This window comes from Rhodofomes roseus (assembly GCF_022264815.1).
Source record: "Rhodofomes roseus strain CIRM-BRFM 1785 chromosome Unknown C8Q71scaffold_5, whole genome shotgun sequence".
NCBI classification, from domain to species: Eukaryota; Fungi; Basidiomycota; class Agaricomycetes; order Polyporales; family Fomitopsidaceae; genus Rhodofomes; species Rhodofomes roseus.
In genome coordinates, this window is record NW_025952961.1 from 1,676,611 (window position 1) to 1,700,562 (window position 23,952).

At 55.2% G+C, this 23,952-nt stretch overlaps 8 protein-coding genes across 8 annotated transcripts; 4 read left to right on the forward strand and 4 right to left on the reverse strand.

The window, feature by feature from the left end:
• Window positions 1–104: 104 nt before the first annotated feature.
• C8Q71DRAFT_702658 (uncharacterized protein) lies at window positions 105–1,570 on the reverse strand (the record flags this gene model as incomplete). Its single annotated transcript, XM_047920260.1, has 10 exons — window positions 105–215; window positions 268–360; window positions 420–475; window positions 529–604; window positions 659–852; window positions 904–977; window positions 1,036–1,071; window positions 1,134–1,300; window positions 1,352–1,386; window positions 1,447–1,570. The coding sequence occupies 10 exons, from the start codon at window positions 1,568–1,570 to the stop codon at window positions 105–107; spliced, it is 966 nt and encodes a 321-aa protein (XP_047781910.1).
• Window positions 1,571–1,745: 175 nt separating this feature from the next.
• C8Q71DRAFT_746536 (WD40-repeat-containing domain protein) lies at window positions 1,746–4,139 on the reverse strand. The gene is made up of 10 exons (XM_047923079.1): window positions 3,889–4,139; window positions 3,725–3,838; window positions 3,594–3,670; window positions 3,423–3,516; window positions 3,212–3,365; window positions 3,035–3,158; window positions 2,773–2,985; window positions 2,612–2,719; window positions 1,968–2,561; window positions 1,746–1,916 (listed from the first exon to the last, which is right to left on the reverse strand). Exons 1-9 carry the CDS (start codon window positions 4,087–4,089, stop codon window positions 2,114–2,116), a joined length of 1,533 nt encoding a protein of 510 aa, XP_047781911.1. The 5' UTR covers window positions 4,090–4,139; the 3' UTR covers window positions 1,746–1,916; window positions 1,968–2,113.
• Window positions 4,140–4,244: 105 nt separating this feature from the next.
• On the forward strand, window positions 4,245–7,275 carry C8Q71DRAFT_831107 (glycosyltransferase family 39 protein). Its single transcript, XM_047926365.1, has 11 exons — window positions 4,245–4,382; window positions 4,439–4,563; window positions 4,635–4,939; window positions 4,993–5,101; window positions 5,151–5,313; window positions 5,368–5,551; window positions 5,599–5,712; window positions 5,761–6,216; window positions 6,271–6,600; window positions 6,650–6,980; window positions 7,031–7,275. Exons 1-11 carry the CDS (start codon window positions 4,269–4,271, stop codon window positions 7,113–7,115), a joined length of 2,316 nt encoding a protein of 771 aa, XP_047781912.1. The 5' UTR covers window positions 4,245–4,268; the 3' UTR covers window positions 7,116–7,275.
• Window positions 7,276–7,872: 597 nt separating this feature from the next.
• On the forward strand, window positions 7,873–9,197 carry C8Q71DRAFT_846668 (uncharacterized protein). The gene is made up of 6 exons (XM_047926645.1): window positions 7,873–7,935; window positions 7,983–8,261; window positions 8,315–8,420; window positions 8,480–8,645; window positions 8,709–9,032; window positions 9,097–9,197. Exons 2-5 carry the CDS (start codon window positions 8,160–8,162, stop codon window positions 8,722–8,724), a joined length of 390 nt encoding a protein of 129 aa, XP_047781913.1. The 5' UTR covers window positions 7,873–7,935; window positions 7,983–8,159; the 3' UTR covers window positions 8,725–9,032; window positions 9,097–9,197.
• A 302-nt stretch (window positions 9,198–9,499) lies between these two features.
• Window positions 9,500–12,846, reverse strand: C8Q71DRAFT_746543 (apses-domain-containing protein). Its single transcript, XM_047923080.1, has 9 exons — window positions 12,700–12,846; window positions 12,459–12,646; window positions 12,274–12,407; window positions 11,844–11,951; window positions 10,697–11,787; window positions 10,534–10,627; window positions 9,933–10,483; window positions 9,795–9,875; window positions 9,500–9,737 (listed from the first exon to the last, which is right to left on the reverse strand). Exons 1-9 carry the CDS (start codon window positions 12,772–12,774, stop codon window positions 9,717–9,719), a joined length of 2,343 nt encoding a protein of 780 aa, XP_047781914.1. The 5' UTR covers window positions 12,775–12,846; the 3' UTR covers window positions 9,500–9,716.
• Window positions 12,847–13,010: 164 nt separating this feature from the next.
• On the forward strand, window positions 13,011–16,114 carry C8Q71DRAFT_484009 (uncharacterized protein). Its single transcript, XM_047918843.1, has 12 exons — window positions 13,011–13,450; window positions 13,506–13,639; window positions 13,686–13,776; window positions 13,831–14,216; window positions 14,270–14,381; window positions 14,440–14,467; window positions 14,521–14,553; window positions 14,614–14,784; window positions 14,840–15,290; window positions 15,343–15,381; window positions 15,436–15,674; window positions 15,732–16,114. The coding sequence occupies exons 1-12, from the start codon at window positions 13,246–13,248 to the stop codon at window positions 15,889–15,891; spliced, it is 2,049 nt and encodes a 682-aa protein (XP_047781915.1). The 5' UTR covers window positions 13,011–13,245; the 3' UTR covers window positions 15,892–16,114.
• Window position 16,115: 1 nt separating this feature from the next.
• Window positions 16,116–20,280, reverse strand: C8Q71DRAFT_484041 (uncharacterized protein). Its single transcript, XM_047918844.1, has 7 exons — window positions 19,931–20,280; window positions 19,823–19,873; window positions 19,214–19,395; window positions 18,669–19,150; window positions 17,559–18,612; window positions 17,221–17,507; window positions 16,116–17,163 (listed from the first exon to the last, which is right to left on the reverse strand). The coding sequence occupies exons 1-7, from the start codon at window positions 20,238–20,240 to the stop codon at window positions 16,269–16,271; spliced, it is 3,261 nt and encodes a 1,086-aa protein (XP_047781916.1). The 5' UTR covers window positions 20,241–20,280; the 3' UTR covers window positions 16,116–16,268.
• An 870-nt stretch (window positions 20,281–21,150) lies between these two features.
• Window positions 21,151–22,612, forward strand: C8Q71DRAFT_795377 (uncharacterized protein; the record flags this gene model as incomplete). The annotated part of the gene is made up of 7 exons (XM_047925605.1): window positions 21,151–21,190; window positions 21,255–21,466; window positions 21,527–21,622; window positions 21,673–21,811; window positions 21,866–22,057; window positions 22,119–22,336; window positions 22,394–22,612. The coding sequence occupies 7 exons, from the start codon at window positions 21,151–21,153 to the stop codon at window positions 22,610–22,612; spliced, it is 1,116 nt and encodes a 371-aa protein (XP_047781917.1).
• Between the last annotated feature and the right edge of the window lie 1,340 nt (window positions 22,613–23,952).

The window sequence follows — 23,952 nt, forward strand, 5'->3', positions numbered from 1 at the left end:
GATCAATTTAGCAATGGTAATATACTACTACACACCTGCAGAAGCGCGGTATCCCCGAACGAGTGCCGGACAATGTGATGGAAATCGCAACACTGAGATTCTCATCACTTCGCTTCTACTTCGGTATCCAACCAATCCCACAACTTCGAACCGACCTTCTCCTGATAGGCGTCTTCTCTGGGACGAATGTCGACTCTTGCCCATGGGGCAACATACTGCGAATGACATAAACCTCTCTTGGACGTCTGATTCTATAACCACACTCACCTCGCCGTTGTGCTTCAATGCTTCCGGCATCGTCCCCGCCCAGAGCTGACCCAAGACACCGTATTCTACCGGATACAGTTTAAGGAAGAGTTCCTAGGAAAGCACACCTTGTCGGATGCTTTGTAGAAGGTGAGAACTGAGCGGCGACTCACGACAAACTTGTGATCGCTCGCTGAAGCGTACTTCATGATGTCCGTCTGGATATTGCCTGATTATATGAGAATGCCTGGCATTACCCAATGACAAAGATTCAGAGCGTACCAGGGTTGACCGAAAGCGACAGGATCCCTTGTGATCCAAAACGTCGTGCGCACTCATGAGCTAGAACAACGTTTGCCTGCAAGACTCTGATCAGACTCGGGCGCAAGATTCGTCGAGGAAAAATTCTGACAAACTTGCTCTGGAAGTACATCATGCCGTAGCCAGCTTTTCTTCGCGCAGGACCCTCCTTGAACGTGTCATAACTCAGTGTCGACAGATATGACGCGTAGGATGACAGCCAGATCACTCGAGAGAAACGGTCTGACGATGTAGCCTTGCCCGCAAGAAGGGCAGGAAGAAGCAGCTTCGTCAACAGGAAGTGTCCTACCGTAACGAATGTCAGCACATTCGAGCGGTCGAATAGGGTAGACTCACCAATGACATTTGTCCCAAACGTCATGTCATATCCATCATCTGTGACCCAATCGATAGGGATTGTCGAAACACCGCTGTTCGGAATGACCGCGTCAGGGAACAATAATGCCTTCATGCTCAGAGTGTACTGACGCGTTATTGAACAAGACATGCAATTCTGGTTCCTTGCTATCGGAGAACCGCCTCAGCCCTGACAGCAGGATCTTATCTGAACAAGGGCGAGGGCGAACCTCGATAATTTGCTCGCGGCCTTTCTGACGGATGCAAGGCTTGCAAGGTTGAGTTCCAGATAGAGAGCCTCTTTCCCTGTTTGCTCCTTCAACTCTTCAATGGCGATGCGTGCCTTTTTTTCGTCCCTCGAAGCCATGTAGACTTTTGCATTGTGCTCGAGCAGAACCTGTGCGGACCAGCATGGGTACTGGTTGACCATAGGTTACCGTGGCCATACCTTCACAGTCTGTCTCCCAATCCCAGCGTTTCCACCTGTCAAATCCACGTTAGAGCCTTTCCGGAGTCTTCGATCATGTGTCTGAATAGACCTACCTGTGACTATCATGACCTTGCCGCTCAGATCGGGTATCTGGTCCGTATTGAACGTGGGTTCTGCGGGGCGGCATTGCTTATGAATACGCCTGGAGTATCTGAGCGTAGCCAGCAACCCAGCCATGGTGACGCTGCGAGGTAGTAACGACGGGACAGGAGGACTGTGAAAGAAGGTCTGCAGATCACAGTCAAAGTGAACGACGGCAACAACGGGCGAAGCTTCGCCACGACACTGTTCAGGGCCCTTCATATATGTAGTGTCATGGCCCACGAGCACGTAAGCGACAAAACTATCAGTGTATTCATACTTACATAGCGGCCGCGCGGATTGTGCGGATCAAAATAAATGATCAACGGCGCTCCTATCACATAGCTAGCCGACCCGCACACAACTGCTTCAGAAAGCACCATCAGGCTCAGCAGGAACAGGGACAAGTACAAGCAATGATTGGGCAATACCAACGCACAGCCTGGAAATTGTGGTGAACATTGGGGCTCAGTAACGAAGTCGAAGAACTGACATGGGAACGGCGCTGAACACCGTCGCGTAATTAGGGTTCGTTCACACAAGAACGTCAATTTGCTCCCGGGTTCTGTTCCCTGAAATCGACCCACAACGGAAACCGCACACACGCGGGTATACATCGACCTCTGCGTTTCATGCTACCTACACGACAACGCTCTCGTCCGGAGCGAATAGTTGGAAGTTCCTGTTATACGTCCCCGACGCGAGATACTTGGCGTCGTTTGACAAGTCCACCGACATCACCTTGCCTCCGTCCGTCGGGAGCGTGCGCAAGAGCTGCCAGTCATCCGCACTCCAGATTTTGACCAGGCCATCGTAGCCCGCGCTGGCCATGTATAGCCCAGAGCGGTATTTACGTTCTTCCGCTTCCTGAGCGCGTGCCTTGTCGTCGGCGTCTGGCTTCTCGTCCATCCCATTCACTTCGACGTCTTGTGTGGGCGAGAAGGGGGCATATGGCAAGTCCATCCCGCGGTAGAAGCGCACGTCTGCGACGTTAGAAAGGTGGCCTGGTATGGTGTAGAGTGCCTTCAGGGACCGCATGTCCCATATTCGTATGGTGTCGTCGCCGGAACCGGTGGCGATTTGATAACTGTCCTTGGCGTTAGCAAGACAATGAGAATTGCGCAGCAAGATACCCACCCATTGGGAGAGAACGCAATTGAAAAGATGCCCTGGACGTGGCCGTCCAGCACCATCGCTGTACGACCTGTCCTTAGGTCCCAAACACGGCCAATTGCGTCCAGTCCTCTATGACATAGTATTAATGGAGGTTGATTAGCGAGAAGGGATAGGAAAGTTACCCTGATGCGATAAGAGCACCATCCTCTTGAAACTCTATTGCGTAAACCTCTTTGGAGTGACCTTCTTGGAGAAGAAGCTCTCTCGACGATGCGACATCCCACAACCTCCATGACGTGTCGAAACTGGCACTAGCAACATAGTTGCCACTCGGATGAAAGGCCACCCTACATATACGATCTGCATGTCCTTTCATTGTCGATAGTGGTGTCTCGCTGGTACGACGTCAGATGGATTTCCCATACAGCCCAAAATGCGCCACACCTATTCAGAGACCATAGATTCACATTCATATCACCAGCGCCGCTGACTAGATTGACAATATCTCCACTTTGGCTCAGTGTAGCTTGCGGATGCCAAGCTACTCCTCCGACTCTGTCAGTATGGCCTTCACAAGAATTCAGTATCTGCGCACTTCGACTGTGAACACATGGCACAAACCTCGTAGTGTCCGCATTGGTGTGCAGTTGGGAATGTTCCACAGCTTGACATTGCCTGACCAACTACCCGTTGCTAGGATCTCACTATTGGGAGAAAATCTGACTTGCGCGATCGGTCGGTCGTCACCGATCTGAGAACCCAATTCCGCAAATCGCTGAAACGTATTGATGCTGGGTTGAGTAGGCCACCATTGTCACCACACAAGACGCACCCGAGCTTCCGCGAAGACCTTCTTCCGGATATCAATAATGCGTCCCAGAGGAATCTTGCTGTCTAACCGCTGCTGCGCCACTCTTTTTTGAGCTCTACATGGGATCAACAGCACGCAAAAGACGCAGTAAGCACCTTCCTGATATCCACCTATCGGTAGCGGAAATCCAACCTGGGCAGAGAGTACTCCGCTATTCGCCTACGCGCCCCGAGCAGCTCCAAAGCGCCGGGCGTGTAAAACTCTTCCACCTAGAGCAATGAGTTCAGGGGCTGCATAACGCAGTAGAGATCTGTGCGCCGTACATCTTCCTCACTTTCTTCTGAGCTCTCCTCCTCGTCCACTTGCATAGCATCGTCCCCCCTTGCGGCGTTGATTTGTGACAAGACATAAATGAGACGGTCTCGTCTGTCGGCAGCCTATGCCAGGATAAGGTCCAGCACATGCTCATTGAAGAGAGCGAGCTTACGCGTTCACCAAAGAGCGTGATGGGTTCCCCAATCTCACGCAGTCTAGCTTTCACTTTGTTGTCGTCGGTAGGCACCGCGAGACTACGCGCCTTCTTCTTGCGCTCGAGTTCATCAAGCAGGACTTTGTTCTCCAGGCGAGCGCGCTCCGAGGCCAGGTAGTTGCCATCGTCGACGAGGGTATCGAGGGTAAGCTCGGACATGGCTGCAGAGAGCCTTCGCGGCGGTGGCTGAAGGATGGTCGGTAGCGGGCGCCAGAGACGAGGGCTGTTGTGGTCTGTTTGGCAAAGGCTTTAGATCTGTTGTGCGATCGGCCACGTGTGCGCGCTGAACATAACGGCGCGGGCAGTTGGCCATTGTCCCCCGCAACTTCCATCCCGCCATGTCGGGCCTCAACTCCCCCACCCCCCTCCGACAGCGGCGAGGTCCAGCCTCACGCTCCCCAGACTACAGCGTCGTTTCGCAGGATGACGACCAGGTCGAGTTTACCAGCCCGGTGCGTGACACGTAGGGCTGTGCAGCGCATGTCATACTGACGCGTGAACATTGCAGAGAAACCGGAGTGCGGCCGAGAGGATCCTCGAGACTGACAAGGCCAATATTGCCGTGGTCGGGATTTTGACCGTGCTCGCGTTTGCTCTCCGGTTCTACAAGATCAACCATCCAGACCAAGTAGTGTGCGTCTCCACATCCATACCGTGCCATCATCGTGGTTTGACGCGTGAACCACTGTTATATACGCATCTAGCTTCGATGAAGTGCATTTCGGCAAGTTCGCGTCGTATTACATCACAAGACAATACTACTTCGATGTGCACCCTCCGCTCGCGAAGATGCTATTCGGTCTTGCTGGCTGGTTTGTCGGGTACGATGGTCACTTCCTCTTCGACAACATCGGAGACAGTTACACGGAGAATCACGTTCCTTATGTCGGCATGCGCGCACTCCCTGCGTTCCTCTCGAGTATGACTGTGCCCATCGTCTACGGAATCATGAAGGAGTGCGGATATTCTACGATCATTGCAGCCTTCTCCGCGTCATTGGTCCTCTTTGGTACGTTGAAATGACTGCGTCATGGTTGTAAGCATAGTAACCTTCACTTCCAGATAGTGCTCACGTCGCACAAGGCCGTCTCATCCTCCTGGATGCGATCTTGATCTTTTTTATTTCCATGACCATGTACTGCTATGTTCGTTTCCGGAAATTGCGCTACCAGTATGTCGATCATCGTGTCCTTTTCATACAATGCTCACTGAGGACTCAGGGAGTTCTCGTCCGAATGGTGGGGCTGGCTGCTCGGTACGGGTACCTTCATGGCCTGCGCATGGGCGTCCAAAGTCAACGGTATCTTGACTGTCGTGGCGATTGGCATTCCTGTGTTGATCGACCTTTGGGATATTCTCGACATCAAGAAGGGACATAGCATGGTTAGTCGTGTGTCTTCTTTCGCGTGCTTCTTCTAATGGTTGGCCCGTTGTCAGGAATATTTCACAAAACACTTCATGGCCAGGGCTGTCGGGCTCATCGTTTTACCCGTATTCCTCTACTTGTTCTTCTTCTGGATCCACCTCACCATCTTGACGCACACTGGTCCCGGTGACACGTTCATGAGTCCCGCGTTCCAGGAGACACTCCAGGGCAACGAACTGCTGTTGAACAGCCAAGGTATGCAAGGCATTCCCTCTCGTGGTCAGACATTGACATCGCGTCAGAAATCCATTACTTCGATTCAATCTCCATCCGGCATAGGGACACACGCGTCTTCTTGCACTCTCACCCGGAGCGCTACCCGTTGAGATATGATGATGGCCGTGTCAGCAGTCAAGGTATGTAAACGCATCTGTGTTGCCGTTTCTTGCTTACATTCCATGCAGGACAGCAGGTTACGGGCTATGGCCACGAGGATTCTAACAACCACTGGCAGATTATCCCCACCAAAGCACTACCCGAAACTGGTCGTGGCCGCATCGTCCGCGAGAACGACGTTATCCAGCTGCTCCATGTCAGCACTCAGACCTACTTGCTCACGCACGACGTCGCATCGCCGCTTATGGCAACAAACGAGGAGTTTACGACCTGGCCGAAAGACGACTACTCGCGTCACAACGACACGCTGTTTAGACTATCGCTTGTTGATGCCGAGGAAGGGGAGTCGTGGAAGAGCAAGTCGGGACACTTCAAGCTTATCCACGTGCCGACCAAGGTGGCGATGTGGACGCACCCGAAACAATTGCCTGAGTGGGCGTTCAATCAGCAGGAGATCAACGGCAACAAGAACATCAACGAGAAGAGCAACATCTGGTTCGTCGACAACATCGTTGCCGAAGAAAGTAAGACGCGCTTAATTTATTCCACGTGACCGCGTCTGACATTGTGTGAAACAGCCGGTGCCGATGTTGGGAACCGCTTGAACATAGGCAACAAGAAGCCCAAGAGCCGCAACTTCTTCAAGAAGTTCGCAGAGTTGCAGCTTCTCATGGTGCAGCACAACGCCGGGTTGACTGCGTCTCACCCCTACGCCAGCAGCCCCATCAATTGGCCTTTCCTCCTCAGCGGTATCAGTTTCTGGACGGACAACACGGGGCAGAAGCAAATCTACCTGATCGGTAACCTTATCGGTTGGTGGACATGTGTCGTCGCAATCTCGACGTACGTCGGTATCATCGGGGCCGACTTGATCGCCCGCAGACGAGGCGTTGAACCCATCCATGACTGTGAGTACACCATTATATCTCCTACGCTACCTGCTGACGCCTCTCGCAGCCGTCCGCAACAGGCTCTGGAACTCGACCGGCTTCTTCCTCATCTTCTGGGCAGTGCACTACTTCCCCTTCTACGTGATGAGTCGTCAGCTCTTCATCCATCACTACCTCCCTTCGCACCTCGCATCTGCGCTGGTCGCAGGCTCCGTGCTCAGCTTCGTGCTCTCCGAGACCGTGAACTACCCCATCTCCATCCGCGGTCCCTCCACGCACCCCAAGCCTTCAACGTACGCGGACGTCGGCATGAAAGGCCCGATCATCGTCGGGGTTTTCGTGCTTGCGATGTTCATCATGTTCTGCTACATCTCACCCCTCACATACGGGACGCCAGGGTATGCTCTCCTCTTGATATCTGCTTGTACATTGCTGACAACCTCTGCAGATTGGACGGCGACCAAGTCAACGCAAGGCGGCTACTGTCGTCCTGGACGCTGCACTTCGCGGCGAAGCCATCGAGCGACGTCTAGACAAAAACTCGCACTAAATGTTTTCGTGGACCACGGAGAGGAGGAAGGGGGGAATGCTCGTCACATCTCGTTGGAGGCAGGCTTGACCTGTATGTACGTAATGTCTAGTCTTTATTGTATCGCTCGTATCCGCATCCAAATGCTTTCTTGTTACCCTGCCAAGCTCCAGGCCCCTAGGTTTCACAACCAGATTGAGACAAACTCCCATGTCTTGAGTCGAGACTAGCCAAGCCATGGCTGGTGGTTGTGTTGGTCCTGTGTCTCATTGGAAACTGAATCTTAGTCTCACACCAGACCGAACCTAGCAATTCCGGTCACCCAGACCTGCGGAGCATTCGTGGTTCCCGGGCTCGTGCGCACATACCGCCTGTGTGAAGGCATTGTGACGTGACCTTCGTATTGAGCTTGACATGCTGACCCTTGTCAGCAATAACACACAGTAGAGTGCATACGTCTCTCATTCGAACAGTGGGCCTCGGAAAGGTGGGTCGGCACACATGCTTCGGCGAGGCTTTCGGTGATAGCTCATGGTCCCCCTCAGCATTAGGGAGTCTAAGCATATGATCATACCCATACACCATCATGGAGAGTCGCAACTTCGGGAAGAGTTAGCCGCTGTGAGAACACCCCTTGCGCTCGACACAGTGCAATGCATATGTGGGTCACTGACTCGGATTGTCCCTGTAGCATGTGTTCTCTGTATACGGTGTTTAATCCACTCTCAAACTTGAAAAGTGGGCCTCAACGGACATGTACCACATGCGAGCGAGTTGTGATATGTGGATAATTTACTCCATAGAGTGAAGGCTGTACGAAGCAGGTCAGAATGTTTCTCGGTGTTCTCGCCGGCCTCTCATACTGTGTCAGACAGTCTCGCTTCCATCGTAGGAAAATGAATCTGTCTAAGAAGCGTACAACAGCACATCAAAAGGCTGGAGGAAGCCATGGAGCTCAGCCCGGCTGGTCCGCTCCCTCTTCGTTTCGTTCAGTCCGGCGTTCTCTTGACCCATTCCTCGCTCCGTCTCTGAGGCCCTCGAGTCGGTGATGCTTGCTTTCGTCCTGTACATCCTCCTTCCTTCTCTCCTGGTAATCCACTCATTGGCTGCGCCTATTGATGCCATCGCTTACCTCGAGAACGCAAGGACGGTGCGTGTGTGCTTCGTATCCGTCTTGCGTATATTGCTGACAGCTTGCCTAAGAGCATCCAGGCCGCTGATGATGCCATGAACATCCCTGATACAGGTATCCGAGTCGGACCGCGTGGACAACTAGTGCCTCAGCCCGAGGGTGCACCGCACACTGGCAGTAAGATTCCACTTACCTATATGCATGTCCAGCATGCTGACTCTCGTTCACGATGACAGTCGAGACCATGGTGATGCAAGGTACAACTCTGAAGGTGCAGGAGAGTGCGAATCTCGGGGAAAACGGCATTGTCTACAAGATCATTGACGGGCCTGATCAGTGGAGGTTCCTGCAGCATTTGCCAGGAAAGGTCTGCACGACACAGAATTTAAAGCGTACGCGGCTGTAAGTTCACTTCCTATGACATCACACCACTGCCCTGACGCTGAGAGTTATGCTCCCTCTCAGCGAGGCCAGTTGCTGAAGACATCGCAAGTCCAGGAAACAACGGGGGTGGCTCGAGTGGGCGTCATCAAACGACCGGCAGACAACCTGAAGCCGCTCTACCTGGATCAATTGTACCAGCGCCACCGACGTAATAAAGAGGCCTGCACAGGAGTCGTCGCCAAGGCCTCCAACTGTATGCTTCACGAGTTCATGCAGCTCAGAACGCAAGCTGGCGTGGAACATACGAAGCCTTTCTTCACGCATATGCTATATGATGATACCCTGGATGAGTGTACCTTCCGTGATATGGATCTTACCAAGGATTCGCGGGGCTCGTCCGTCTCGGTGAGTACGCTGGCTCGGAGTGCAACCAGTCTCTGACCCTCGATCATCTCATGTTGCTTCTTAGCTGGCAGAACTGATCACCAATTTTTTTCAAGCAAACCGCCGCAGCCCTTTGTGACTGAACTCCCGTCTCGAGGGAAGGGGGGCCTAGGATGAAGGATAGGTGTTGATACCACATGCTAGGTGGAAGACGGATCACAGACATGACTATGACTCCAACGTGTACTAGTGTGTACTGTAGTCCAACATGTCACTTGCACGCCCGCCGCCTAACTACTTGCCCAGTCCCTCGCCGTCGCGATTGACTCCATCACAGCGCTCGCTCCAGCCAGGTATCATAATGAAATTTGAGACGGAAAACAGTGCTACTTAGAAGGTCTAAGCCAAACCTATGGTAGCCTATGGCTCACATCAATCCTGGCCTCTGAGGTAGATACAGTGTTTGTATATTCCATCAGAGGCGCAACGCTGCAGTACTTCTGATTATTAATATCTGAGACTTCGAGGCCCCAGACGAGGTCACTCAGGCACACCACACCATTGGAAGCGCGCGGAAAGGAGGGGTAGCCACGAAAAAAATTATGCACTTATGGCCGAACATGCATGCAGTGTATGGTACATTGCAAGAAACAGAAACATGGAACGAGCACCCGAAGAAAAAGTCCGGTACATACAGAATGCTCATCATAGCACTCCATTCTTGACCTACAATGCAGAGCCATGACTACGGTGCACAGTACACGGGCAGAATGGCTACCGTACCTTTTGCATAAACCCTGATACACGGCCGATATCCACAATCTGGGCTTCGCTCTCGACCGCAACGACAAGGTTCTCGAGCATCTGACAAACACAATGATCAGCTGCTAGCGCACTAAAGGTAAAGCTAGCGCGACGCACCTCCTCGACCTTGTCAATCGGAACGCCCGTACACAGCGCCACGATCTTCTTACACTGAAACTCCTTCTCCGCACTCGCGCCCTGCAAGGACCGGAGTCTCGCATCCATCATCCGCTCCGTCCGGTCATGCCACATCTTCATCCTCCGCAACTTGATCAGGCTTGGTACAGAATCCACCGTCGGCATCGGCGGCTCAGCATCCAAGTTGAACGAGAGGTCGACCGGGCCTGCGCCCGTCATCGTGTACGTCGGTCCTCGCAGACGGAACGCGGGTCCGGCTACCGGGCCGGCGTCTGAGCCATCCAGCTCTCTTCTGCCCGTCCATTCGAATTCGTCCTCCTCCTGGAGCGCTTTCTCGAGGTTCCGTATCCGCTGGTTCACCTGGTCCATCTCACCGCAACGCTGTGTCCAAGAATGTATCTGCTTCCTTTGCTCAGAGAGCTCACGTGTCGCTGCGCGGAGGTGGGCCTGTGTGACGTCGAGCGCATCCTGCTTCGTCTTGATCTCCGCTGAGAAGTCGTTTCCCAGCATTTGGACCATGGTCGTCATCTCTACGCGCTCGCATCAGACGAATTCTACGACAGAAGCATGGCGAACATACCAGCTAAAACATCTTGACTCTTCAAAACGGGTGCTGAGGGCCCAGATCGAAGTGAGTTCAGGATGTCCTCTGCACGAGGTCCACCACCAAGTTCCTACGAATCACGACAAATTGCATCAACATTGAGTCATACGCGTCTCTACGACATTTGGAAGCGCCCTACCTCCGTCTCGACGCCGAAGTCACTAGGTCGCAGGCCAAGGTTGTTGGGCAAAATCCGGTTTGCACCCACATCCAGCAACGTTCTCACCAAACTCCGGTTCCCGACCCTTGCAGCGATATTGAGCGGAGTATCGCCATGCTCGTCCTGCAGGTCCACGATCGAACGGAACTCGCCTGCCTGGTGCTGCGCGATCCAATAGAATATCTGGTCCAGGTAATACCTCGCCGCCGACGCACGCCCCTTCACGCCCGCAGACGCGACGACATGGTGTATCACCGACTTCTTCGATGAGTCGAGAGTACGGATGGATGGGTGCAGCGCCACAACGAGCATGTGGAAGCTCTGTTGATCGGCGTTATGCGTGGCAAGGCATGCACGCACGAGCGCGGTCTCGCCGTTGTAGTTCCCGCGGTGCGCGTCCGCGCCATTGGCGATGAGCGCGTTCACGATCGCGTGCCGCGCCATGCTCGCCGCTAGGTGCAGCGCGGTGTGTCCCTGGTCGTCTAGGACGAGGTCAATGTCTACCTGTAGCGCAGGGTTGTCTGGCCCGATGTCGCGTATCTGGTCAATGATTGGCAGCGGCTCGTCGCCTCTGCAGATGGCGGTGACGATGGCCGCTCTTCGCGGGTCGCGCAGTGGCGCCGCCGCATCCGTTGTCCTCGGTATGTATGGCTTAGACGCGAAGCGGATCTCGAGGACCTCGGGATCGACCTGTCCGTCGGGCTTACCATTCATCAGGAGGGACTGAGAGCTGGCTGGTCGCGAGACTCCGTTGACCATTGTAGGCGTGGCAGCGCGCAGATCGTGCATGCCAGCAAGGGTAGGGTCTATGGTTGTGTCTGCTTGCAAGGGTGACGGGTCCAATCGTGGGCGCTTGGACGGGCCCGCACCGCCCATCTGCGGCGATGATGAAGACGGTCGTGATTGTTCTACCATTTGAATATCAGGGGATTCAATATGATTCGGTGTTTGTTGAGAAGCTAGGTTCGGGGAAGCAGGGGAAGACTCGCCGTCAACGTCTGACCGCGAGCGTTTGAGAGAGGGCGGGGGTGGTGTGGGAGATACATTGACTGTATGCTGTTGATACGCGGCTGTATGCGCGAGTTTGTTCCATGAGAATGGACTACAGTCGATAATGGCTACGTACCTGAGGTTGAAGGTGTAAATAAGCCTTGTGCGCGCCCCTGATTTAACAAACGAAGAGCAGAACCTGGCATGATCGGTGGGGGTGCGAGACCAGCGGGCACGAAGTTTCCTGCCCCACATATTAGCAACTATAGAGATGGATATGGTACATAGGGTGCAAGAGGGGCTATGGTAGAGGTCACATAAGACGACCTACGGTGGCGATTCATACAACCCGTCTGCTGTCCGCAGACACGGGCATGAATAGCGCCACCGAGTGGACCATTAACGTGAGAGAAAGCGCATTTTATCCCAGAATGTCATGGCGAGTCGCAGCATTGAACGACGCGGGTAATCGTGCCATGACGCTCACGAGCACTGCGCGGTGCAAGCGAACCGGCCATTTCCCCATCTCCTGCACGGCATAATGGATGCTACAAAACAATACTGACCAGAGGTTATATTCGGCAACCCGGCGGGAAGCCCCCCAAGAGCGTTAGCATTTGGGACAAAGTCGAAAAGAGGCGCAAGCAGAGGCGCGACGCCAAACTGCACCGCAATGTCACGGCCCCTCTCGAGGGGAATCCTGTGTGCATGTTCAGTAGAAGAGGGCTGCCAGGGACTGACCGACACGCACCATGTGCCTTGGTATTTGCCATACCCACCCTGCACGATCTCGTGTTTCCCTGGCAGGATCTCCTTTTCGAGAATCTTGGTACGGCGTCCCTTGTCTACGCCGGCGACTTTGAGTATTTGGGTCGCGTTCACGTACGAGTCGGTGCGGCGGCGCATGACCGCGATACCGCGCACCATGCATTCGTAGACCTAGACGCGACGACGCGTTGTAGCGTGTCTGCGGCGGGCAGATGTGCACGTACCTGGACGGACGAGTAGACGGCATTGTAGATCTTGACGGGCTGCTGCTGGCCCGGTGCGCGAGCGACGGCCTGCATGCTGGCGTCGGTGTCGTGGTCGTCGAGGACGGTCGTCGGGCGGAGGCGGGGGATTTGCGGGCTGGGGCTCTCACGTCGTCGCGCGCCGAGACGCGCTTCAAAGCGTGTTGGCGGAGCTTGAAATCCGCCACCGCCCGCGTGGTCGTCCTTTCGCCACCACCGCGACCGGCTGACGTAAGCGACGCGCTCACGGCCGCGGCCCCGCCAACGGTCGTCCCCGGCACCCGTCGCTGTCCTCACAGGCCTCGCCACCACCACACACGCTGTGCTCGTCCCAGTCGCCGACGCCGACGCCTCGCCCGCCGCTGTCCATAGCATCGGGAAGGCACGTCGCCCAGAACCATCAGCACACGTCACGCGCCGGGCACGAGTCTCTGAGCGCACAGCAGCCGACCGCAACGCCTGCCTAAAGCGGCCTGCCACAGGCGACCGTCTATCGCGCGCGGGCTCAAAGGCGACGTCGAGCCCGACATGTTCAACGCCCCCCGACCCTCGCAGCCGTACGGCGCGTCGACCTCCAATGGCCTCGGTGTCAACAGCTTCATGAGCGAGAACCCCCTCGCCAGCTCCATGTACGACGACGGACTCGATCCATGGAGCAATTCGCCCAGTCCCGCGCCGCCGCCCGTCCCGTCGTACCCGACCACCTCCTCGTCGGGGTTGAGTTCAGTCATCGGTAAGTCTCTTCTCGGCCGCATCTCATGCTCGATGTCATTCGGATGTGTGCACAGGCAATGCGACTGTTCCGCCGATCTACATTCAGGCGTTCGTCACGGTGGACGACACGAACACTGGCGAGACGTCCGTGAGCGCGCTCTCGCGAGTACTGCGTACATCTGCTCTTCCTGCATCTACCATCGACAAGGTATGCTCCCTTTGTTCGATGTCCGACGCCTTACCGACCAGCATAGATCGTAAGCTTGGTCAGTTCGCGACCCCGCGTATCCCGGCTGGAGTTCTATGTGGCCCTTGCCCTTGCCGCCCTAGTACAGAGTGGCAAAGGTCTGTAGCACTTCATTGTCCCTCGCACCGCTTACTGATCATGCTGGGGTCCAGATGTAAGCATCGAGCGCGTTGCGCAGCTGGCGCAGGATGATGAGTTGCCGGTTCCCACTCTCGATCTGGCTTCGCTACCCTCTTCGAACTCGACATTCGGCCCTTATTCTATGCCTGATCCTCCGCGTAGTATAGCGCCGCGCAGTTACTCGGCCGAGGATCCTTGGAGCGTCCCGAAGTATCCGTCATCCGCCATAACTTCGCCACCTATAACAAACGGAGCGGGACCTGGGGCAGGTGGCGTGACGAACGGTGCAACCTCAAGTATAGCTGGGACTGGTTTGCCTAAGGAGTGGTGGCGCAAGCAAGAAACGATCCATGTCAACATCCTCGGACAACAAGGCTTCCTCCTGAACCGATACCTCGCCTATGAGGTTACCAGCGATGTGAGACGGATCAGTGTGAGTATCATACAAATGCTTATGAACATGTGCGATAGCGAGGAGCACCTGTGCCTAGGCGCTACTCAGAATTCGTGTTCCTCTGGGACTGCCTTGTCAAACGTTACCCATTCCGCTTACTACCGGCGTTGCCTCCGAAACGTGTAGGACGTGAGTGTTTGTTGCGCCTTTGTCCGTTTTGGGCGTACTGACAATTCATGATACACAGCGGATGAGAATTTTTTGGAACAGCGGAGGTGAGTCCGGACTCGTGTGTTGATTTGGCCGACACATTCCAATCGTCCAACAGAAAGGGACTTGCTCGATTCCTCAATTTCATCGTGTACGTGATCCATTTGTTGTTCATCTACGTCTACCTCGTATTGACGTGTCGACACAACAGGAACCATCCCATCATCAAGGACGATGGCGTGCTAGCGGTGTTCCTCACTGAACCCTCTTTCGAAGCCTGGCGGAAACATACGTCCATCTCTTACGAAGAAGAGTCCGCCAGCAAGCGCGTCGACCGCGTCGAGGAGATGGGCATCCCAAGCGACCTTAACGAAAAACTCAAGTGCGTCTGTCCCTCTGTTCTGTGCACCTGTTGACGTACACTTATGCGTCCACAGTTTCGTGCGCGGCAAGGTCGGCTACCTGATCGAGCATTGGCAGCGGATCTGCATGCTGGCGGAGCGCATCATCCGGCGGCGCGAGGCAGAAGCGGTACGGGTCCCTCATCTCGTCCGGCGCGCGTACCTCCCGGCTCACTTCGCGTTGCCCCCGTTCTCTTCGCCGTCCACGTCCATATCCGCACCTACGCCTTCGTCCGCCGCGTCCTCGCCCACGACCGCATCCGATACTGAATCGCTCGCGTCCTCGATCTTCGGCGGCTTCACGCGACCACGGCTCATCGACGCTCAGGCGGACCTATCGAGGTTGACGAACACGATGAAGAGTTTGGTGGAGGTGAATGAGCGTTGTTGGCGGGGCGACGAGTGCGAGTTGTGTGCGGGCGTCCGGCAGGGGCTTGTTGATACGGCGACGCATATGCAAAAGCATTCGGATATGCTTGAGCATCGGGTGCGTTGATTCGTGCCATGGATGAAACGACTGCACGCTTACGCGAGACTAGTCACGCACCATGCAATATTCAACGCTCGAAGCGTTGAAGGTGAGGACTTATTTTGCCTCATGTGGAGATGCTCTCGTATTGACACATGGATAGGGCGAACGGGATTTGTACATCGCTCTCAGAGACCTGTTCATACGATACGACAGGCTCTCAGGGGACCAAGTAGACCGTCTCAAGAAGCGCGTCGACGCCAACTCCTTGAAGCTAGAAGGCATCAAGCAAGCACACAAGGACGGTTGGGAGCAGGAAGCGGACAAGTACACGGTCCTCATCGAGAAGGACCAGGCGGCGATCGCGGCTGCGCTTAATCGAAGGGTATTCGTCCGTGCCTGGTAAGTGTCTGCGTGCCTCCTCGCTGTCGCTCTCGGACTCATATCGCCTTCCCGTAGCATGTGGCACGAACTGCGGGTTGTACTGCACAACCGCGAGAACACGCTGATCTCGCAAGCTGTCCAGGCGTTCGCGCGGGAAGAGCTCGACTTCTCCGAGTCCGCTGTGGCGAACTGGGCAGCGATGATGGACGAGGTGGCCAACATGCCCTACGAGTGATTCATCGAACGATCACGTTGAGCTCCAGCTTATTCTCGGATTGGGGGGGACGGACGGTGCTTTCATCGACATGACTTCGTGCTCTATTAATAACGCATTTGATACCATACATTCTGACTGCATGTATTTTCGATGATTGGCCCTTACTACTCATTCTATGACGCTGTCGCATATGCATAGCACTGCAATGACATCCTTCACAATTTACGCCATATGGTCATCTGTCGCAGTGAGCTCAAACGAGGCATATCAGGCAGCGATTGGGGACTACAGTACTACTAGCAGCTACTCACAACACTATTGATACAGACAAGTAGAGGAATAAGTCACGGTCAGCTCATGGAAAATAACAGGAGGGAACAGCGAGCATAGTATCATCAACTCCATCCCGGATGGTCACTTCGTCCACGCCCCCGCGGCGGACCAGACGCACCGCCGCCTCTCCCTCGACTCTTCCACCCAGAGTCTCTCGGCCTATCCTGCTCGCGATCGCGTCCCCTTCCCCGTTGCCGTCCTCTCCCTCTGGGTCCACGGTCTCCAGGACCGTCGAAACGGCCACGCGGACCCGGCCGGTCTCGTTCGTAGTAGTCCTGGTGCATGTCTGGGTACGAATGCGACGGAGGAGGGCCTTGACCAGGGTACATATTCTGCGGAGGTGGCTGGTATGATGGCGGGTAACTCGATGAGGGGTTGAGCCAAGGCTGCAGGGGGATGGGCTGCTGGCCTAGCACTGGTTGTTGCGGGGGATAGCCGATCGGTACAGGCACTTGAGGGACAGCTGGGATGGCAGGGTGTGATGGACCGGGAGCGGGCTGCGGTGGTACAAGCGTAGTTGATGTCAATGTACGCAGCATGAGCTGAATCTGCTCCGGGGTCAGCTGGGCCACCTCTGCCGCCAGGGCAGAACCCATAGGCGGAGGTTGCGCTGGAGGTACAGCGAAGGGTTGAGGCTGCATTTCAGGCTGCGACTGATTCGTGATGGAGGGAAGAAGGTCGAGGAGCGATTGCGGTAATTGAATGGGAGGTGCGCCCGGGACAGAAAACGGTGGCGCAGAAGCAGATGCTGTTGGCGGCGGTGCGAGCTTCCCCTTGTTCAAGACCCATATACCCACGAGGTAATTGGAGGTGCGTTGTTTTGGGATACAAAGATCGTCCAGGAGCTCCATATACTCGGGGATGGGATCATTCATCAGTAGAGGTATAATGTACAGCTCCCGGCCGGGAGCCCAGTCCTTCGGTCGGTTGCCCCAAGGGAAGACCAGACCATGTCGTCTAGAGTACAGACTCCAATGAGCATATGACACTACTCGAGAAGAGAGGGACACGTACCCCTTTGCAATCAAGTGATCAATGAGAAGCTTGAAGCCCGTGCTCTCAATCCCAGGGCCAGGCTCGGGAGAGAAGGCCACAGCTATGAGCTCCTTCGATGGATTCAGGCGCATCTGCGTCAGATACTGCGCCGACTTATCCACGGGCACTCTGCCATCGATGCGAAGTTCCTTGGAGGGGAACAACGTTTGCCAAAGAGGCGAGTCGTCCCCAAGCATCCGCCCACCACTCTGGCGAGCATTGAGCGAAACGTCTTGAGCCATAGCCGAGTCCAGCGGCATGCTTAGCTGTGGAGAGTCGTCAGAGCAAAGCCAAACCAGCGAATGTGTTTTACGTACTGTGCCTGTCCAGACTCTCGGTAGTGCTCCGAATGCAGCACGCTGTCCCTCCGGACTGTTGTCCACCGGGGGTGGCGGCGCCGGTTGATCCTCCTCGTCCTTGCCCAAGAACATGTCAAAGTCTTGATCGTCAGCTGCCTGACCCAGAGCATCCGGCTCAAGGACTGGCCCCGGCTCTCCATCCTGCATCGGCACATCCTGAGGCCCAGTCGATTGCTCTTCTCCGGGATTCTCGCCTTTAGAAATCCATAGCGCATTGAGATCGAACGACGGCCGCGAAGCCAGGTCAGGTTTCGCCGCAAATGGCGATATTCCTGTGGACGACGTCGGGGCTGGGCCATCGGACGGCGGTAGGCTTTGGGCACCGGGGGACTGTGCCTGGAACGGCGGCGGGGTATCCTCACCGAAGGGCGTCGGTGTGGGTGCAAGGGCGGGAACATCGCTCGGAATGTCCTCGTCAATATTGATGAAGTCGGCAAGGTTCAGCTCGCCCTCTACAGGAACCTGATAATCCGACGCAGTCGGTACGAATAGCGGATTCGTCGGAGGCCTGCCCATGCCAGACACTGACGCTCCCGCATTGACATCTGAGTGCGAAGCATGCAAAGGAACAGGAGGCGGGGCGCCCCAGGTGGGGGTCTGCGGAACAACGGGAGACTCAGGCGGAACAGAGCCCTGACCCTGCGTGCTCACAGATCGTGCACGCTCAGCCTGGAGCCGCAAACGAGCCTGCCTCTCGCGCTCGATCCTCTCTTCCTCCTCCTGCTCCTCACGCGCACGCTCAACATCACGCCCAGCACCGTTGACATCCTCGATATTCTCAATACCCTTGTGCGTGATTTTCGCACGGGGAAGTGACTGTTTCTTGAGGATAGAGTGAGCAAGCGCCTCCTCTTCAGCATGCCTGATGGATAGCTTTGTCTCTTCGTCAGCCAGCTCGGTGGATGTCATTGTCGATAGTTCATTGGGTGTGAGGCTCGATGAAGCTATGCGCTTATGGAGTAGGGCACGGTCAGGTTTGCTTAGATTGAATGTCAGCATCCGGAAACGCTCCCTGAAAAAACTTCGTCAGCAACCAAGAACAACGTTCATATGCATCACACGACTCACTTATACTTGCTTCCCACGGCGCGTTTCCCATTCTTGTCAGTGTCTGCATACAAGTCGAAAACACGATGCTCGAGGTCGGCAGCGAAGCGTCTCGCAGTCATCTCCAACTTCTCTTTTTCCTCGTCAGTGAGATCCTCCTGCTTCTTGTTTGGCTCTAAGAGACCTGGGGTTGCCTTCACGCCATCCAAGAAAGGGTAGCGGAGGAAGATTGGACAAAAGACTTCCTCGAACTTGGTCAGGCAATACTTCCGCGCAGGGTCTTCGCCAGAAAGGGGCTTCGCACGTTTCGCGGGAGGCTCGGCCGTGCCGGGTTGTCTGCGTTTGGCCAAGGAAGTCGCGCCAGGAGAAGTAGACTTGCGCACGCCGCTCTCATGAGTGGTGGTACTTGTGCGGCGCAGCCGCTTCGAACCCTTCTGTCTCTTGGTAGACCCTTCGGAATCAGAGTCCGAGTTGGACGAAACTGATACTCTGCGAGAGCGACGCTATGGTTGCGACAGAGCAAAATAAGATGACGCAGAGGGAGGATAGTGAGGACAGGTGCTCACCTTGACTGTTACTCGTGGTTTGGACTCCTCCGCAACGTACTCGTCTCCGCTCCCATTATCCGACTCGGGTGAGTTCATGTCAGTGTCCCTCCCGCTGTCCGGACTTTGGTGTTTGCGAATCGGTGCCTTAGGTTTTGAGCCGTCGTTGATCGCTTCCAGGCCGTCCACGCCTTCCCATTCCACTACAAAAATGAATATCAGCCACTGCCCTTGCACATACACAGATACGAAATATGACAATTAGGCCATGTGGTATAGCCCCTCCAAGACGCTCTACGGACAGTGCCCGACTACATCGCCACCTTCAACGGGGCTTCGCCAGGTATGCCTCACGACAGCAACCTGTGGTGGACCATCCGAGTATCACTGGCCGACCTGTCTCACGGAAGGTATCGCGCCGTCGACTAGGCCGCTCGCGCTCAACATGTACGCAAACGCCACAATCGACACTACCTATCGTAGGCGCGACTAATTTGGCGGTCTCTCAACAGTGCGGGCACAGTCGTATGAGAGCAAAAGTTACACGACGTATAAACGAAGTACATGAACAGGCAAGCACGGAAACCAACATGCGGTCAACGCGGCCGTGTATTGAGCCGGAATACTCACTGATCGTCCTTAAACCCGTGTGTTCATGACACGGTGGGCATATGTACGTTTCTAGCGCAGAATATACGTTAGCTCGACGGATTTAACACACAGGAATCCAAGACTTACGGGCATCTTCCGCATCCCTCTCGTCAAGATTTACACAGTGGAAGTGGAACCTATATCGCGTCCAACAGTCAATCCACTGTCCATCGTGCACCCCCACAGGCGAAGGTGAAGCTAAGACGTACCAATCTCTGCACTCTTCGCACCTGATCATGGGCGATCCGTCATCGGGCTTCCGACACAGACAATGCACTTTGGACGCCTTACTTGCCGTCCGCGGTCTCTTGTTCTTCGCTTTGTTCCAGACAGACTTCGCATTCTCCTTGGCATCGAGCTCTTCCTGCTTCGTCGTCGTGTCTTGTCGGGCGGGCATCGCGCGTGGTGGCTTGAGGTGGTCGTTGTTGTGAGAGAAGTCCCGCAGCAAAATAATTGACGTCGCCACAGCTTGTGGCTCCCAGGATCGCGTGACACGGTGCCACAACGCCTGGCGTCTAACTCTGATGCTCATTCTGGCAACTGTCAGTTCACACTCTGCAGTCTCTGCTAGACTCCGGCGCAACTGGCCAGTTGAAGTTGAACACACACGAGTGCAGTAGAAATCGAGGCCGTGCGTGGCAGCAGGATTCTGCTCCGGTAGCAGCAGGTTGCGGCATGAGCATGTCTCCTTGTGCTTATCGTCAACGCTTGGTTACAGGTGAACTGGGACGTATTACTAGTCGCGCCCAACGAGTACCATTGCTTGACCCCAGACTGCCCGCTCGAACCCACCTCCGAGTCCTCGGATTGATAGTGGTTTCTAGATCTTTCTCGAGGGATTCCGGGTGAGTATGTGTGCACACTTGGAACGTTGATTCTTCCTGTTTTGATGACTCATGCTTGATAAGTGCACCATGTAGGACGACGAGGGGTCCGCGGTAGCGCAACCCAGCCTTGGTAGAACAATTGCTGATTCAGGATGCGACACCGTTGGTCAGTCATGGAGGATGTTCACTCCTCTGATTCTGAAGGGCGCCGAAATGTCCGTGGACCTTACAGATCCGAGCTGAGATCGATCGCTTGGACGTGTTCATGAATAATGAGAAACTGACAAATTAATGACAGGTAGTGTAGACCCACTGGTACATGCGTGCGTGCGAGACTTGGCGTCGCCGCGGTTTGCGTGGTGTGCAGGGATGCTCAGCAGTATAAAAGCCTGGTAGATGGACGGTGTAGAGGGCATTCACCGTTTCCAACTCCTCAACTTCACAGACATCGAAAACCCAGTCTACTCTCTCACCACTCCAATGGCACCCAAGACTGAAATCCTCTTCCTCGGCGCGACGGGTATGTACCTTCTCAGCCTGGTCAAACTGCCACCCTGACTTTGGGCTAACGCCCATTTTTCCAGGATACCTCGGCGCAGGCATCCTCACCCGTCTCCAGAATCACCCCAAGGCGAGCGAGTTCTCTATCACCGCTCTCGTGCGCAGCACAGAGAAGGGTGAGGCCCTCAAGAAGTTCAATCCCACACTGAAGTACGCTGTCGGGTCCCTCTTCGACAAGGCGGATTACCCCGTCATCGAGGACCTCGGCAAGAAGGCGGACATTGTCTTCTCTTGTGTGAGTACTACTTTGGCTTCTGGATGTGTTGCACAGCAACTCATACGAGATTCATACCAGGCGGACGCGGATTACCTCCCGTGGACGACGGCCCTGCTCAAGGGTCTGAAGGCGCGCTTTGATGCCACTGCTGTTGCCCCCGTCTTGATCCACATTGTGAGTACCCTCTGAGTACGATCCATGCGCCTGTTTCTCAACTCTTCCAGTCTGGGACGGGTATCCTCCTGTTCACCTCCGACCCAGCGGGTGACCACTCCGACCTCGACCTGGCCGACGTCAAGGCTGTCCCACCTACTGCGCTCCACCGCAACGTCGACCTCGCAGCCATAGCAGCCGACGAAGCTGGTGAGTACAGTCCTCACTCCGTCGTATTCATGAGCTGACTACCGCTCCTCACAGGCTACGTGAAGACCTACCTCGTCTGCCCTCCGCTGATCGCTGGCCTCGCCTCGGGCCCGATGTACGACGCGGGTCTCGCGCACCGCCACTCCATCCAGGCCCCCGCCCTGATGCGGCCTGCGCTTGACAGGAAACAAGCCGGTGTCGTGGGCGACGGAAAGGGCGCGTGGGCTGCCGTGCACGTCAACGACGGTACGTCCTTTGAATCAGAGCCTGCACCGCGCAGTCGAGGCTGATGCGCGCTTTGTGACAGTCGCGGACATGTACATGTTGCTGTTCGACAAGATTGTCTCGGGCGCGCCGGGCGTCGGCCACGGCTGGGAGGGCTACTATTACCTCGAGAACGGCGAGCTATCGTGGAACGCGATCGCCAGCGCGATCGGCAAGGCGCTCGTCGAGCTCGGTGCGGCGAAGTCTCCTGAGGTGACTCCATTCACGAAGGACGAGATCACGAAGTACTACAAGTCTGAGGTCAGTTGCTGCTACCTATCTTCGCTCGACTTGCTCACTGACATGGCACATCCTTAGTTCGCGAGCTCTGTGGTATCGTCGACGTGCCGCTGCAAGGGCGAGCGTGCGCGCGCTCTGGGCTGGACGCCGAAATACAGCGTAACGGACATAGTCGCCGGCTTCAAGACCGAAGTGGAGTTCCTCTGGAAGAAGGCGCAGGCGGAGGGCAAAGTCGACCTGACGCCAAACTATGGCGTCGATGCGATGCTCCAGCGGTTTGCCTCCTTGTCGGCGTAAATTGACAGGAAATGGAGTCGTAACGTCGTTTAGCGACTCAGGACTAAGCAGAGGTCTCGACAAGCCATAGAATGTATAGTGTATTTCCGAACAATCTACATATTTGGACTGTGTTCCGAAGCTACAAGCTTCACTCATACACGCATAGTGCGTTACAGCACGCCACCCAGAGACCCGGCATCAAGCATGTAGACACACCAAGGTGAGTGTCATACTAATAGCTACAACATTGCGAAGATGGCTTCCCATACGATGATCTCTCCCCACGAGAAGTCATCCGTGGCTGTCTGCCGTAGTCTGCCATCAGTAGCTCCAATGGTGCTTCCAACAGGTTGATCTCACGCTGTCGTCTACAAACCGACATTGGTTGACTGGAATCAGTGAGGATTCGCGTGCTTGCTGCTTGCCTATCCACGAACACATTCTGGATCCATGCTATGCGTACGTTTGGGTATAAGGTACGCTACATTCTCACGTACGCTCTGGATCAGCCCGTCGCTGGTGTGCCATACTTGGGCCATATGCAATGGGAACGCATGGACCCAGCATGGACCTCGAGGCTTGCTGTCCGGACGAAGTCATTTGTCTTCTATGCAGCTTCCATGAGATAGTAGGTATGTGTTTTCTGATAAGTACGTATGGCGGCCGGTTCTCTACTTCCAATACTTGAATGCACGGAATCGGCCTCCAGTCAATACCGCACAAATACCGCATACAGCAAAGACTTCCGCGAGGAGCCATCGCCGACGGAGTTCGGTGCAATCATACTTACTGTGATTATTGTCTACGTCCGAGTTTGATATCTGCCAATGAAAGGCTCGAGGTAAGGATTTGGGGAAGTACTAAGTACAGCTGACTTACCACGGAGTTATCTGCGCGTCTCCCGGTGATCGCCTCGGTCTCTATCCACTGTGCATATGCTCCCATCTTACCCCATCTCGCCGGCTAAGAGCTTATTGCTTGTGCCACAAAGGTAGTTGCTTCGCCAGACAGGCGGCTTGACAGCACCGACACAATGCGCACCGCGGTGTAGGAAGACCACCAGTCCTATGGCAAGTCTGTACTTGGAGGCTCGGCATGGCCCCTCCAGCCCAGAGGGACCCTTTGTTGGCCATGGCAGTGGTGCGTGCAGTAACGAGCTAGCCAGCATAAGTATTGCGAGCAGAACTGTGGCTGTGGGGGTGCTGTGTTCAGTGGTCGACGGCAGAGGGTCGGCAGCCTGTGAATCGCGGTTTCGAGGCACAGCGTGGGCCTGATGTCGTCTCTGACATATCCTAGTAATTCAAGTGCCTCGCGTCATGACCTTCGTCATAGCTCGACCGCACCAGGAAGGCTACATT

Bases quoted from the DNA above. Each gene is read 5' to 3' on its own strand.
- C8Q71DRAFT_746536 (XM_047923079.1), bottom strand. From the start codon at position 4,089: ATGTCCGAGCTTACCCTCGATACCCTCGTCGACGATGGCAACTACCTG. The intron at 2,986-3,034 runs GTGTGGCGCATT...ACGTCGTACCAG, and splicing joins AATCTATGGTCTCTGAATAG to CGAGACACCACTATCGACAA. The intron at 2,562-2,611 runs GTGGGTATCTTG...CGCCAAGGACAG, and splicing joins ATTGCGTTCTCTCCCAATGG to TTATCAAATCGCCACCGGTT.
- C8Q71DRAFT_831107 (XM_047926365.1), top strand. From the start codon at position 4,269: ATGTCGGGCCTCAACTCCCCCACCCCCCTCCGACAGCGGCGAGGTCCA. The intron at 5,102-5,150 runs GTATGTCGATCA...CTGAGGACTCAG, and splicing joins TTCCGGAAATTGCGCTACCA to GGAGTTCTCGTCCGAATGGT. The intron at 5,552-5,598 runs GTATGCAAGGCA...ACATCGCGTCAG, and splicing joins ACTGCTGTTGAACAGCCAAG to AAATCCATTACTTCGATTCA.
- C8Q71DRAFT_846668 (XM_047926645.1), top strand. From the start codon at position 8,160: ATGCTTGCTTTCGTCCTGTACATCCTCCTTCCTTCTCTCCTGGTAATC. The intron at 8,262-8,314 runs GTGCGTGTGTGC...AGCTTGCCTAAG, and splicing joins ACCTCGAGAACGCAAGGACG to AGCATCCAGGCCGCTGATGA. The intron at 8,421-8,479 runs GTAAGATTCCAC...TCACGATGACAG, and splicing joins GGGTGCACCGCACACTGGCA to TCGAGACCATGGTGATGCAA.
- C8Q71DRAFT_746543 (XM_047923080.1), bottom strand. From the start codon at position 12,774: ATGCAGGCCGTCGCTCGCGCACCGGGCCAGCAGCAGCCCGTCAAGATC. The intron at 12,647-12,699 runs GTACGTGCACAT...CGTCGCGTCTAG, and splicing joins CCGTCTACTCGTCCGTCCAG to GTCTACGAATGCATGGTGCG. The intron at 9,738-9,794 runs GTACGGTAGCCA...TCTGCATTGTAG, and splicing joins TATCAGGGTTTATGCAAAAG to GTCAAGAATGGAGTGCTATG.
- C8Q71DRAFT_484009 (XM_047918843.1), top strand. From the start codon at position 13,246: ATGTTCAACGCCCCCCGACCCTCGCAGCCGTACGGCGCGTCGACCTCC. The intron at 13,451-13,505 runs GTAAGTCTCTTC...ATGTGTGCACAG, and splicing joins GGGGTTGAGTTCAGTCATCG to GCAATGCGACTGTTCCGCCG. The intron at 13,640-13,685 runs GTATGCTCCCTT...CGACCAGCATAG, and splicing joins CTGCATCTACCATCGACAAG to ATCGTAAGCTTGGTCAGTTC.
- C8Q71DRAFT_484041 (XM_047918844.1), bottom strand. From the start codon at position 20,240: ATGCCCGCCCGACAAGACACGACGACGAAGCAGGAAGAGCTCGATGCC. The intron at 19,874-19,930 runs GTAAGTCTTGGA...ATTCTGCGCTAG, and splicing joins GAGGGATGCGGAAGATGCCC to AAACGTACATATGCCCACCG. The intron at 17,164-17,220 runs GTACGTGTCCCT...TCTGTACTCTAG, and splicing joins GATCACTTGATTGCAAAGGG to ACGACATGGTCTGGTCTTCC.